The sequence below is a fragment of the Chiroxiphia lanceolata genome, chromosome 22 (genome assembly GCF_009829145.1).
Source record: "Chiroxiphia lanceolata isolate bChiLan1 chromosome 22, bChiLan1.pri, whole genome shotgun sequence".
Taxonomy (NCBI): Eukaryota; Metazoa; Chordata; class Aves; order Passeriformes; family Pipridae; genus Chiroxiphia; species Chiroxiphia lanceolata.
The window spans coordinates 6319546-6333040 of record NC_045658.1 but is presented as its reverse complement, the minus strand read 5'-3'; the positions used below and the strand labels follow the sequence as shown (position 1 = coordinate 6333040).

The 13495-nt window shown below is 42.4% G+C and overlaps 1 protein-coding gene across 6 annotated transcripts in view; it reads right to left on the bottom strand.

Annotated features, from left to right (window-relative positions):
* The window catches only part of PRKCZ (protein kinase C zeta), a 35816-nt gene that overhangs the window by 12385 nt on the left and 9936 nt on the right, over window positions 1-13495 (bottom strand). For 2 of the 6 annotated variants that reach the window (XM_032708885.1, XM_032708886.1), the window contains exons 6-9: window positions 4649-4734; window positions 3235-3366; window positions 1973-2054; window positions 1701-1753 (exon numbers count right to left, since the gene is read on the bottom strand). In XM_032708885.1, the coding sequence (XP_032564776.1) occupies window positions 1701-1753; window positions 1973-2054; window positions 3235-3366; window positions 4649-4734 (353 nt within the window). The other 4 variants (XM_032708888.1, XM_032708887.1, XM_032708889.1 and 1 more) reach the window with 4 other exon arrangements.

Genomic DNA, 13495 nt, shown 5'->3' with positions numbered 1-13495 from the left:
CTGATTGTAACATTTTTTTTTACAAGTGTTTGGTTTCTGTTGGTTTTGCTCTTACTAACAGTTACTGGTTTTTCAGGGCATTAGTTCATCCAGTGAAGCATTTTCACATTCCCTCCTGGAAGGCAGAAGGCAATGCCTCGAGAAATGGGCTTTGATTCAAACCCTTGCACCTCAAGCCATGTGGAATTTTCCTTTGTTTCTAAGTGAAGAGCACCCTTCAATCCTGACAGGTACTGCAGTACAAATGAATAAAGGCTATCCAAATGTAGGGAACACTGATTTGCTAATGAATATTACCTGCCTTGGGTTCAGTTTCTGTGTTCAAATCTCTACAGTTTTAATGAAAATGAAGATTCCTAACAGGGAACATACAGAAGCAGACCTCAATTTCTCAAGTGTGAGAATCTGCAGGAAATATTACACTTTCGGGAACGTTATTTTTAAATTCATTATTTAAAAAAAGATAAATTTCCTCCTCCTGACTGCTTGCTGGAACTAGTTATGAAAATGTGGGACTGAAGATGGAGCAGCTGAACCAGCCAAATGCAGCAGGTACCCAGGACATCTCTGGTTTTACCCATCTATCCAAGGCTTTGACACACTTTGGTGGCCTATTTTTATCTGACCTCACACTACTGTACTTGGAGACAGATCAGCATTCTGTGGAACCATGGAAAGTATTTATATAAAGGATCTTGATCTAGGATTGACTGCTATTAGAAGAGATTGCTCTAAGCTTAAAGATTCTAGGCAAGGCTCCCAGAATGCCAGTTCCTCTCTGCAGATACCTGAGATGATTTCAGTGCAGCTCCAAAGCCAGGTGGGACAAGGAGAGCAGCAGAACTCAGGGCAGGTGAGCAAACAGCACCTCTCAATATCTGCACACACCCTGAGCACTGACCACGGCAGCAGGCAGCAGTTAAAACCCTCTGATGGGTTGTTAATTTATACCCTTCCATCCCTGAATTTGAGATAAACTCTAAAGACATGACTGAAAATAAGGCAGTCACCCCAGAGCAGAACTACTCAAGGGAGAAAGGAGTGGTAGTGACAGGCATTGTAGTGGAGGGAAAGGAAAAAGGTGCAGCCTTGCTCAGAGGGGCATATCAGACCCTTTTAAAGGAAATGTCTTAAAGCCCTTTAGAAATGAAGCATACTGGGATTTTTCAGACATCCTTGATGTGCAGAGACTGTGTCAGACCTTCTATAAAAGAGCTGAAAACAAAAATGAGTTCAAGTGTATGTTTTTCCACTTGTATTTCCACAGGAGCTGCCTATAAATTATTGGGTATTATTTATATGAAACCTCCCAGAGGGCTGGATAGTTAATGTATTATCAGATGAACCAACAGCCTGAGGGTGACAAAGGGTGCACATCCATTAGGGCCAGCACACAAGGCAATGTCAAAGCCACCATTTGTTGCAAGGACCAATAAAGTCAAACCTGCTGCTAAATCACTGTTATTCCAGCACAAATGAAAGGGAGGAAGAAAAAAAAAAAGTATCTTGGATCATTACTGGGCTGACAAAAGCTAAATACAGAAGAAATCTGAAAAAATTCAATAAAAATTCAGAAAAAAAAACCCCAGACTTTTTCAAAAGGTAGCAGAAAAAACAGGACAAATAATCAGCTATTTTATAAAAAGCTGAATGATTAAGAGAATGTAAGTATGAATTACAAAGCTGTTTTAAAAACATACCTCAGAGTCATCTTTAATGGTGTCATGTTTCCTGTTTGAAGGAATGTAGGGAACTGGAAAAAAAAACAAAGTAGTTTTGTTACAGAGGCCTTCCTTAGAAATAATCTTACAGACTGATAAACAGAAAGATGATTTAGTAGCTTAGGCTCAGTTTGCTTTAAATACCACTGGACAGTTGACCAAATGCTTCCACTTTCTCCTTGTAACTGGGAAGAGTGAAAACTGGGCCTCCAGATGGGGAAAGAGGGATTCCAGGGCAGCAAAGTACTCACTTCCATCAGTGTCTTCTGAAGGGAGATCAACTTCATCGTTTTTCTCACCTATCCGAGGCTCCTGGGAAGGCATGACCGAATCCTTGGGGAGCACAGGGACACAGGGCAAAGAGAAGCACACTGGTTATGCAGCCCCTGCCAGGTGACCCTGCCTTGCCTTTCAGCTACAGCTCAGTGAGAACCTCCCACCTGCACCTTCCAGGATGAAAGCTGGGGTTTGTAGGAAGTGTTTCTGAATCGTAACATCTCTGAATGTTACCATTTTGTAATGCATGATAACACCAGCCTGCCAAACACTTAATGCTCCATCAGCCATTCTCTGCAACTGCAACAGATGTTTAGCTGTCTTCTAAAAGAAAGAGGGGTCTATTTTACTGCAAATTCAAACTTTTTTCCTATTTCAGACTTGTGAGTCTGCTTCACATGGAACTACAACAAAGTAAACACTTGAGCATGATGTTACAGACTGCATTTAGAGCACTGGCATGTTCCCTTCCTGCTTCATAAAAACATGAATTGTTACTCATTATGCAAGGGCATTGCATAAATTGGTAAAGATCACAGCACCAGATAGTTTTACATTGCATGTGGACACTGGTCTCATTCATGAGACACGTGGGACTATTCCAGGAGGGGCAGCAACAGGCATAAATTAATTGGCAAAGAATTAGTAATGCCAAGGCAGGTCACAGGCAATACCACTAAAGAAAAATACTGGTTTAAGTCTTGAGTTAGAAAACCACACAACCACCAGTGAAACACTGGGGGTGAGTATGGGAAAGGGCTAAAATTCAGGGATACAGCTGTTTAAAGCCTAGGGAAGACACCAGCATTGCCACTGGAATACACGAGAACAGAACTGGAGAAACTGAGAGGGCAAGAACAGGAAAGCACCAAGCCCTTTTGCAAAGAGCAGTGCAAAATCCACACCAGTGCCTTGGCTCTTCAAACATTCCCACAGGCTACAAGGAACAACTGCTGAGATTGTCAGTGACAACTCTGTCTATCTGTAAAATACCAAATGTCTCGTGGAGAAGTCAAATTCAAGCTTGAGCGCACTCGAGTCGCATCGTGAGTTTTCTTTCCTCACTTGTCTCTGCTCTCAACCCAAAGGCTCGTCCTCCACAGACACCTGAGAGACTGAAACCCAAACCCTGCCAAGGGTTATAAATCTACAGCATTTAATGACCCAGGACACACACCTACCAGCACAGGCCAGGGTGAACCAAACCACCTCAGCTCTGTACAGGCTGCAAACTCACCATATGCCTTTTGCAGGTCAGTGGGACAAGGATGTGACAACGTTTATGGACCAACAGCTTGCAGTTGATACACTTGTAGCCTTGCCTTCCGAGCCCCCATATCCTTTCACTGCACTGGCCACAGTACGCTCTCTGCAAGGACAGGGAGAGCAGCAGCTCCATCAGCAACTCCAGCACCAATCCCCCTCGGGAGGGCAGGACTCACCCAGCAGCAAGAACCCCTCCTAGGCACCTAGCAGGGGTTCAATAATGATAATTTCTGAACATCCAGGGTTTCCCCAATAACTGAAGGTTACACTTCACCCTCAGAGTTCAGCCAAATGCAGCCTTCTCTTAATGGATGTTTTGTCTTTGTCTGATGTCACTTGTCTGATGTCATTTGTATGCAGATACAAAAGCAGTCCTGGGTAGGATTGTGACACTTGAGCATCATAACAAGGCATCAAAATCTCCACGTGTATATTCACTACTGGCCTAATTTCAATTAAACCATCATCATCTATAACATTCTGCATTATTAATGTGGCAGGTGTGCATTCACACAGTGTTTCAAAGAAATACGTTTGAACGATGTAGCAAACAAACAGAAGTATATTTTCATACTATAAATTAAAAAAAATGGGTTGCCACAGCACATTATACAAATGCATGTGACAATTCAGACACATGACACAGATTTTTCACTTATCTGGTGATAAGGTACTGAGTTTTAAGGGGCTTTTCTTGCTTTCAGTGCAGTTTTGAGGTGGGGAACATTAAGAAAAAATGCTAATTTTATTTTTTTTTTTTAAAATCACTGCCGAATGAAAGAGTTAACTGTCCTCAGCACACTCAGTTTTTAGTGGAATTCCCCAAAGTGCACATTTGTATATATACTGCAATACGCAGGCATAACAGGATAAGTGAAGGAGGGGTCTCAGCCTTAAAGCTACATTCACTTGCTTATGTGGCTCAAGCCAGATTCTCCCTAGGCAGCTGTATTTTAGCTCAATAAACCAGACTTTTAACTCTTAGATGATGCAGTACCCCAGATTCCAAACAGTTAAAGCTCAGATCAAGAGCTGTGACTTTTAAGAATGACAAGAAGTCCTGAAGGTACAAGATTATGCAGAAGAGCAATCAAAGTCACGCAGGGAGAGGAGAGGGGACTGCTGCTCCAAGGATGCACCACAGTGAACAGTCACAAACCCAGTCCTTTCAGAGAGACTTTAAAAATAAATATTTTCCACCAATCCCGCAGGAACTCCATCCCAGATTCAAACCCTTCCCAGCTCCCCTGCTCGGTGTGACCTGAATAACAGTGCACAGAGAGAACCATCACACCCAGGGGCGTCTGGGCTGTCCCTCCCTGTCCAACACCCGGCACAGCAGGGTCAGACAATGCCCAGCCCGGGCAGCCCCCCCCAGTACTCACCCTGTTAAAGCGCTTGGCTTGGAACAAATGCCCATTCACTCGGTACAGCTTCCTCCATCTTCGGGCGCCCCGGCGGTAGATGGATTCTAGGGAAGAGACCAGAAAGGTGTAAAGCAGCAGCATGGCAGCTCAGCAGCACCCGCAGCCCGTGCCAAGCAAGTTGTGCCCGAGGACAATCTTGCTTCCCTAAATCTCAACGCACAGCTCCGTGCCCGGGGATTGGGGGGTGTTAAGGCGGCCGTGAGTGACAGCCCGGGCAGGATGTGCTCTCCCCGCTGCCTCTCCCTTTCCTCCAGCCCTGTCTCCTTTTCCTCACATGATCATAATCCCGTTACAGCTCCGTGGCTGCTCCAGCTCAGGTGAGAGGGACAGAGCTGTTAAAGAAACAGCTTCCTCAGGGAAGTGACGCTGCTGCTCTCACTGTCCCCTTCCCATGGACACACAAAGGATCCTTGGTGCCAATAACGCTCCAGATACACAACATTAAACATGTTACAAAGCTGCAGTTACATTATTTGACCTCCTTTTTATCTTGCATTAGACACTACCCAAAATATTTCTTCTGTTCGGGCAGTTCAAGTACAGGTCTACAATTATTTTTAATACACTCTAAACATAACAAGGAATCATTTAATCTGTTTAAGCCTGGCTTTTCAAGAGGTCAAACACGACAGTACCCAGCATTTACTCCGAGTTACTTTTGTTGTCACTGTTTACGTGCAAACAGGCACTTTTTGTGTGACTGGCTAATTAGAGTTTGATAATTAATATTAAGTGTGGTGCCACATTGGAGCTGGTGACACAACCAATCCCTAACACACAACCTGGAGCAGGAGCTTCCCACAGCAGATCCAGGTGGGCACTGAGGGGGTACAGGGGGCTGTAAAGACTCTGAGAGACTTCATCAATAAACACCCTCACAAAGCATCAAACTGTACATTTATAATCCTCAGAAATTAATGCAATTAACTTTTCACCTTTAATGTTACTTTCAAGTTTTAAACATCCACCTTATCCAAGATGAAGCCTTTTTTTAAACAGAAAAAAACCCTGACATTTTCGCTGTCAAATGATAATGCAAGTAGTAAAAAGTTTCTTTGTGGAGAAATTATTCTAAATTATATGGAGCAAGCCAAAACTCACAGGCTACTGACACACCATGTGTGAACACTGACTGCAATACTGGGGCTGATTTTAGATACTCTATTTTTGTCCTTCCAAAGCAAGACACATAAAAGCATGGAAGTTCCTGTGACTCCACAACTCTGCAGTGCCAAATCCCCAAACATTCATACCTACTCTATTTACATGTGCAAATGTTTACTGTGCAAGCATCTGAAACACATATTGCACTATTAAATGGATTGGTAACAATTTTTAACTAAAAATATGTCCAAACACAAACACCAGTGAAAAAACCCTTCCACCGTTTGTAGGGTGACTTTTCACCAGGAGGAAAAATCTTCACAAGGGATTTTTTTTTTTCCAAAATAGTTAATTAATTCATTAGACAAAGCACCATATGGAGGCAACGTAATACATCTGTGATCTGAACATGAGCTTATCACTGACATGAGGAATATTAAGGGAATGATAAGTTAACAAGCAGCTTGTGCTGATGCCGTCTGTAAATAAAGGAGCAAGTCACCTCCCTAATTAATGATAAATATTAAATCAAAGGCAGGATTTTATATCACGTACTTGTGAGGCAACAGTCTAACAAAAACTGAGCTTAATATAGAATAGCTTTAGAAAGTAGGAACCTCTACAATTTACCCCGTGAGGCAAATCAATCCCCACTTCCCCCCCCCCAAAAGGGGCCAAGGTGAGAAACGAGAAAACTGGGAGCACTTTGAGACACACCTTTACATCCCACATTCTGTTATTAGTACACAATAAAACTGAATTTGTATGACAGAACAAAACATTCTTGCTCACCGAGGATACAAAACTGGGACAAGTGGCTGATCCACCACATGGCTGTGCTGCTGGAGAGACCTCAACCCCTGGAAAACTGAGCAGGCAGGAACCCCAGGAAAGAGGCCACTTTCCCTAGGAATTCCCACAGGGATATAATAAGGAGTTGGGGGTTTCAATATCAATCAGCCACAGAAACCCTCACTAGGGCTATACCAGATCTAAGGAACCAGATTCATAAATGGCAGTACATGTACTCCTTGAATTAAGAACCAATTTGCTCTCAGTGTTCTGTGATGTGTGAACAAAGCTCTGATCTCCGTTTGCATCTCACAGGGAAAAGGATACTTTTGAACCCAAACAAAATGTTTTGGAACATGTTTCCAGAACACTTTAGAATAAAACAAATAGGGATTCTTGATAACTAAACCAAGCTTTTATAGCCAGGACTGATCCCAGCCACCTAGACAGAGGAATGCCACCACAAAAGCCTGACTATTTAATTACTGTGCTTAATGAAAAGGGCTACTTTTTAATTTATTTCACAGCACACATCAGTTAACTCATTAAGGAGTTGGAGTTAGCTGCTTGCAGGCTGAAGGAGATATCATACCCCTAATTAAATAATCTTTCCTCTCTGATGAATATTAAACACAAGACTTTTCCTAAGAAAAAAATAAAAAAAAAATCTTCTGAATCCTCATTTTGTATGTGAAGAGATTTGGAGGAAAAATCAAAATATATTTTAAGTGTTAACAGGGATAACAAATTTTTATTGGGGTACAGATATATATTCTAATGACAAAGAACATACTGAATTTTATCTACTTCCAAGATGGGAAAAAAAAAATTTCAAGTTAAGATTACAAGAGAAATAAAAATACCCAAACCAAAATACTTAAAAAGCAATGTGAAACAACTGGCTGTTGCTGCTGTGCAATTCTTCCCTCTGTTGTCAAGCTGTGCAACTACATCACTGCCAGTGATGCACAGGGAACCTCGGGAATACATTTAATATTGGCTTTCCAGTGACATTCCCTAGGCTTGGGGTTCTTTTCACAAAATTTCAAATAAATACTATTTAATTGTGGATATAAATAGATGAGCAATTCATCTGTTGTTCAGTGTGCTCTCCAAATTAACTCATCTACAGAAGATACCCCCCCGATTCCACAGTGACCTCCCCAGAAAGGATGGGACCCTTGCCTTTGGAAATGGAACCTGGAAAAGTGGGGACAAATAGAAGGCAGCACAATTATTTTCCAAATGACAGCATACTTGGTTCACAGCAATGGATGGCCCCAGAAATGATCCCCTCTGCAGTCCCAGGCTCTGCTTTGCCGTGCTGCAGCTCTAATGAAGCCTGTTCCCATCCTGAGCACAGAGGTAATTTGCTATTGCTGCAAATCATTTCTCAGAGATTAATACAACTTGTTTACAGGCCAATTACCCGCCCTGCCAGCTGGACACTGCCAGAATGCCCAGTTTTTGTTTTGTTCTGTTAATGTTGTGCTGAGCACACAAGTGAGCATTCTTTCAAAAACAACTCCGGAATTACAAGGGGGAAATTGATATTGGTATTTCAGAGAGCCTGGATTTGATAAAGGAATTCCATGCAAAGACAGAACCCAGTTTGGGAAGGTAAATTCTGGAGGGTTTGAGAGCATACTGCTTCTCATCTGTTACGTAATTTTTTGCAAATAGTTAAACTGAAACAATAAAATTGCTTTCTGAAGAATGTAAAAGACATTCTTGGGATGGGTTAACTGGCCCTTCTTTTTATTATGAATAAACTTCTATGTACAATTGAAGTTAGAAAATGAAGAGTATCCTTAATATATAGGTATTAAGTGCTCTGACCTCTTGCAGTTATTGCAAACATTAAATGGTCAGAAGAGAGCTTCTTTTTTTTTTTTTTTTAATTTAATTTAAGACTGATTTGCAGTTGGGAAGCCATCTCCCCATCCTCCTTTTCCTACAGACACCAAAATTAACTACAAAGTCAGATCAACCTCTATTAAAAAAAAAGCACAATTAAGACAGCAACGGTGACCAAGGAAGTGCAGGACCAACAGCACCGGCAGAGAACCAACGAGGACACAAATCTGTCTCACAGAACAGGAATATTTACCCAGCATTTACTGCAACACTGTGAATGTCCTTCCCCACTGACTGCCAAGGGGTCAGTGGAGTCCCAGCTGCACTCCTGGAATACCTGTTCCTCCTGGATGCTCACACTCCCATCCTGCTGCTAAAATGGCTCCGTGGCACCGCAAGGTGACAAGTCACGTTACAGACACAATGCCACAAATAAAACACAGCTAACAGCTCACTTGGAGCAAGGCTCTGACTCAGAGCTCGATGACTTCATGGGAGATTTATCAGATGTACTTGAAAATAACAAAGTATTGCAAGTGTTAGGCAAGAAACCCTCAGTGAGTTCAGTCACTGATGTGCCCCAGCAGTGACACTGTCCTGGTTCTGAGCCTGTCAGGGACCACAACCTCTGGGTGTCCTTCCAGCCCCTCCTGCTGCAGTTCCAAGGCTGTCCCAAGCACAGCATAAAATGCTGCTCTAGCTGTTGCTCTGATTCAAAAGAACATGTTATGAAAAGGGCCAGGAGACAACCGGTGCCAGATCCACACTTGGAAGGTGATGAGCATCTTTGTTTAGGAAAGAAAAAAAACTTCCCATTTTCCCTTCTGGACCTTCCCTGCAATTTGACATTCACCCCTTTCCATGACGTGGAGTTGGCTCCTCTGGTTACAAAGTCCCAGTGGTCACGTGCACCCCAAACCCAAACTGGCACTGCAGTGTTAATGAAAGTCCACAGACTTCTTTTGGTGACTGCAGCATTTATTCTCCCAAAATAAAAATCACTTTCATTAAAAGATTTACTACAATGAAAACGGAATTTAACGTTCTATTAAGATCCTTGAAGAGCTGCATCAAAACATTTAACCAAGCTGAAAGATACTGAACCAGTACTTATTGAAATTATCTAATCCTTTAATTTAACTTAGTACTGAAGTAGATCAAACTGAAGTTCTGAACATTTAAGTTATCTGTGGCATCTGCATCCACTTTGCAGGCCACTTTGTTTTCTTGAAACAAACTTCTGTGTGTTAGTACATACATATAGCAATACTTTCTCTTCTAAATAAAAACCTGGTAACAGAAAGCCTCTGTCTTCTACACACCCTGGAATTACTGAAGAAGGCAACCAAAGAAGTGAGGAGCAACCCAACTTTCTCCACTTCTTGTCCTGTAGGAAACTGTTGCCTGATTTAACTTAATCCACGCCAGTCAGGATTTTTACATTAATTGTACCATATTTCAGCAGTTCTCTTTTTCCAAGTAGAAGTCCCAGCCTTGCCTCCTTGCACTGATACTCTCCCCTGGCTGTGGCCTGGCCTGTACACCCAAATTCCCCCTTATTTCACAGTTACCTGTGCAACTCTATTTGGAGCTATTGCACATGAAGCTGATCATCACAGAACTACCAAAAGTTTCCAGAACCTGTGCTTAGAACGAAATTGAAATTCAAGTTAATTAGCTTTTTATCAGAGTTGACAAAGTAAAGAACAGGGAATCCTGTGCCAGTCACAGGGCATCTGTACTGCTTTACTGAAGAACATAAGATGACCTAAATGACTGGAAGAAGCATAGAATAGCATTATTATTATTATTATAATGAGGATGTTACTGGAAAAGTCAAGAGGATCATACTAAAATCTTGAAGTATTGTCTTCAAATAGTTTCTGGTTTCCTTTTAAATATCTCCCCAGCTCACAATTTGAGGACAAGCCCTTACAGATGCAGAAGAAACAGCAGTGGGACTCCAGAGTCACAAATGAGGCACCTGCTGGTCAATACTGAGCCACTCAGTTTTTCCCTTTTCCACTGCCCCAGTCCCTGCCTTCCCCGTGTGGTTTGAGGATGAACTGCACAGTCTGCTCACCCTTCCCTCTCCCTGGCAGTGATCTGGCTGTGCCTCTCCTTCCAGCACCCCTCAAGCACACCCTTTTTGCTTTATTTCCCATCCATTCCTGTGGCCCAGCAGGCCCTTGGTGGCTGCACAGCTGCCACCACACCGAGTGTGCCAAGGCTTCCAGTGTGCCAAGGCTTCCCTCCCAGTGCTCCCCATTCCAAAGGAGCAGCACCCGAGGTCTCACCCAAAATCTGGGTTCTCACAATCCAGGAGCTGAACACAGAAGAGCACATTTACCTGCCCTGCAGGCCTCTGCTGCTGTCCTGGGGCTCAGCCACACATTAAAAAACAGAACTTGCATAGAGCAACTGATTTCAAAAAGTATTACACAGAACCCAAGTATAATGACATATAATTAACCATGACCATATAATTTAGGAGGTTACATATTAAATAGCTCTTCCAAGCTACTGAAACTCACAGGCCTAACTAAGGCTTAACAGGCTCACAGCTGTTCACTAATGCCAACAAAACCAAAAAGCTTCATCCCCTTCTTGCCCATTTAGTTTCCCAAAATGCCTGTATATCTATCGACAGTGGATTTACCAGCTTAGGAGAAAACATGAGAGATTACACAGGGAGTGGATCTAGACATTACATCAAAGAGAAGTTTTCTAAAGCCAGGTGACATCCTTTCTGCATGATTATACTACATTCTGAGCAACAGCTATGGGGGGGGTGTAGAATAAATAAAGAACACAGGCTATTTGCTATGACACCTTAAAAACTAGCCCAACCATTCCTTATTCCACTGTATTTTTAGTTTATAGTTGAAAAATTGGTATATAAACATCTGCTAAGACATGCAGTACCTTTAATTAAGGGCAGATCTCAAACCTCACCATCAGACCTGTGCTTTATAATCTTATGCATCAATTGTCCAAAGGGAGGCCTGGCCCTTTATTCTTCATCGGAGGTTTCACAGCAAAGAGAGATGTTGGAATTGTTTTAGAATTAAAACCATGCAATGACTATAAGCAAAGCAGGCCTTTAACTGCAATTCTGTTCTCAGGAACTTGTGCTGCCTCACAGTCTGTGTGTTTTTCACATCTGTCACGTATGACACAGACGTGGAGCACAGCAAAGGCAGAAGAGGAGATTTCAGGTATTCTTGAGAAACTATGACACAGCTGTTTTCAAATCCTAAGCAAGAATATCTCACACTGAAAGAGCAGAATTCCCCCCTCCCCAGTTCAATTACAAAAAGCAGGAGAGGGTTACTAGAGATTCCAAATTGCCCAATTATCCCGTGCAATCCAATCGACGTCTTCAGAACAGTCTCTATGGTGGCAATAGTTCCTTTCTTCATTGGGGGATTAAATTGGTTCACGTGCTCTGAATAACCTAATCACTGCTGCCAATACAGTAACAAATGAAGGGAAAAATCTGCCTTAGGAGCTAGAAAAATATTTACAGGCCACACTACTCCAGCAAGAAGCCTTTTAGTGCTATTTCATAGTATCGGGCAGAACATAAAGCAAAATCCGGTATCTATACCTAAAATAAAAAGCTCACAACAGCAATTAGGGTCCTAAGATACCTTTACTCAAGCCTATGATGAAATTTTCAAGAAGGATGGCTCGGGGGAAAATGAAGTCCAAACACCTAATGCTAAAATACTGAGCAGATAAACAAAGAGCATCAGAGACATGCACAACACAGTGTAATCATTACCAAAAAAACAAGGCAGCAAAATCAGCCGGAAATATTAGATAATAAAAACAGTCATGCTACATTAAAAACATATTCATTCTCTTTAGTTAATTAATTTAAAGGTTTCCTAGTCTGCATTCCTCTATTTAACGAAGCCAACAGCAAAACAACCCTAGAATTTGCTAGCACTAGCTACCCAAATCTAAGCTGAATTTTAATACTAAATACACAGATCTATTTGTTAAGCAGAAGTAAACTAGCACAGTTTTTTCTGACAACATTAAAAAAATAAGTAAACCTTAATTCAAAACAAGTATTTCACAATTAAAAAACATCCGTCTATGACAATCCACTAAGCACAATTCAACAAAAAGGCCTCAGAAAATGATGCTTCTAAATCATTAGTCTGTACATCAGCAATCTTACAATAAGCAGGCCCTGAGCACATACCATCAGGGTTTTTTGGATACATTTCTTTCATTAATCTCCAATATTAGCAGCAGCAGCATCACTCACTCTTCCGTTCCTTTCCTCCTAAAATACATTCCCCAGGGGTCCTTTCAAAGCAATTTTACCAGCAATTCCGAGAGGTCTCTGAGCCCCATCCCTACGCTCAGAGGCAGCAGGAATGTCTGCATTTGTAACAGTCCATGGCTGCACAGGAGGGTGGCAGGGAGGGCGCCTGGACCAGCCCCGAAACGCTGAGTTCTGTTCTCTCCTGCAGCACACGCACACACAGCCACGGCCCCGGCCCCCTCGGCACCCCCGGCACGCCGAGCCCACACAGAAACATGCATTACTCACTGGATTCTATTCTTTAGCCTCTTCAGCATGGAATTCTTTACAGGGTAGTAGGTATGAAATGAAACATTTTCCCTTTACTCCACGGATGCTGCTGTGTGAATACCATTAGACACCAAGGACAATAGGCAGGATCAGCTCGAACATTAAGAGCAAATATTTAATGGAAGACTGGTTACCCCCGTCTCTCCCTTTCACATCTCTGCCTCATGTATCCAGGCACGGGTGGTACTGGCTCCCTTGAGAGGCTGTAGCGAGCAGCTGAGGCACAAACTAAAACATGGCATGGATGTCAAGGAGCTGATGTCACCAAAACAAGCATTTCTGATAAAACCGGCAATTCCGTTAGGGAAGTCCTACAAATCGATGGAATTGTTGGGCTGAACGTGCTGCGTTACACAATGACTGCAGCACCAGGAGTGATAAATCACAGCAAGGGCTGGCAGCAGAAAGAAGCTGAGACCACAATAACTAAGTTATAAAAG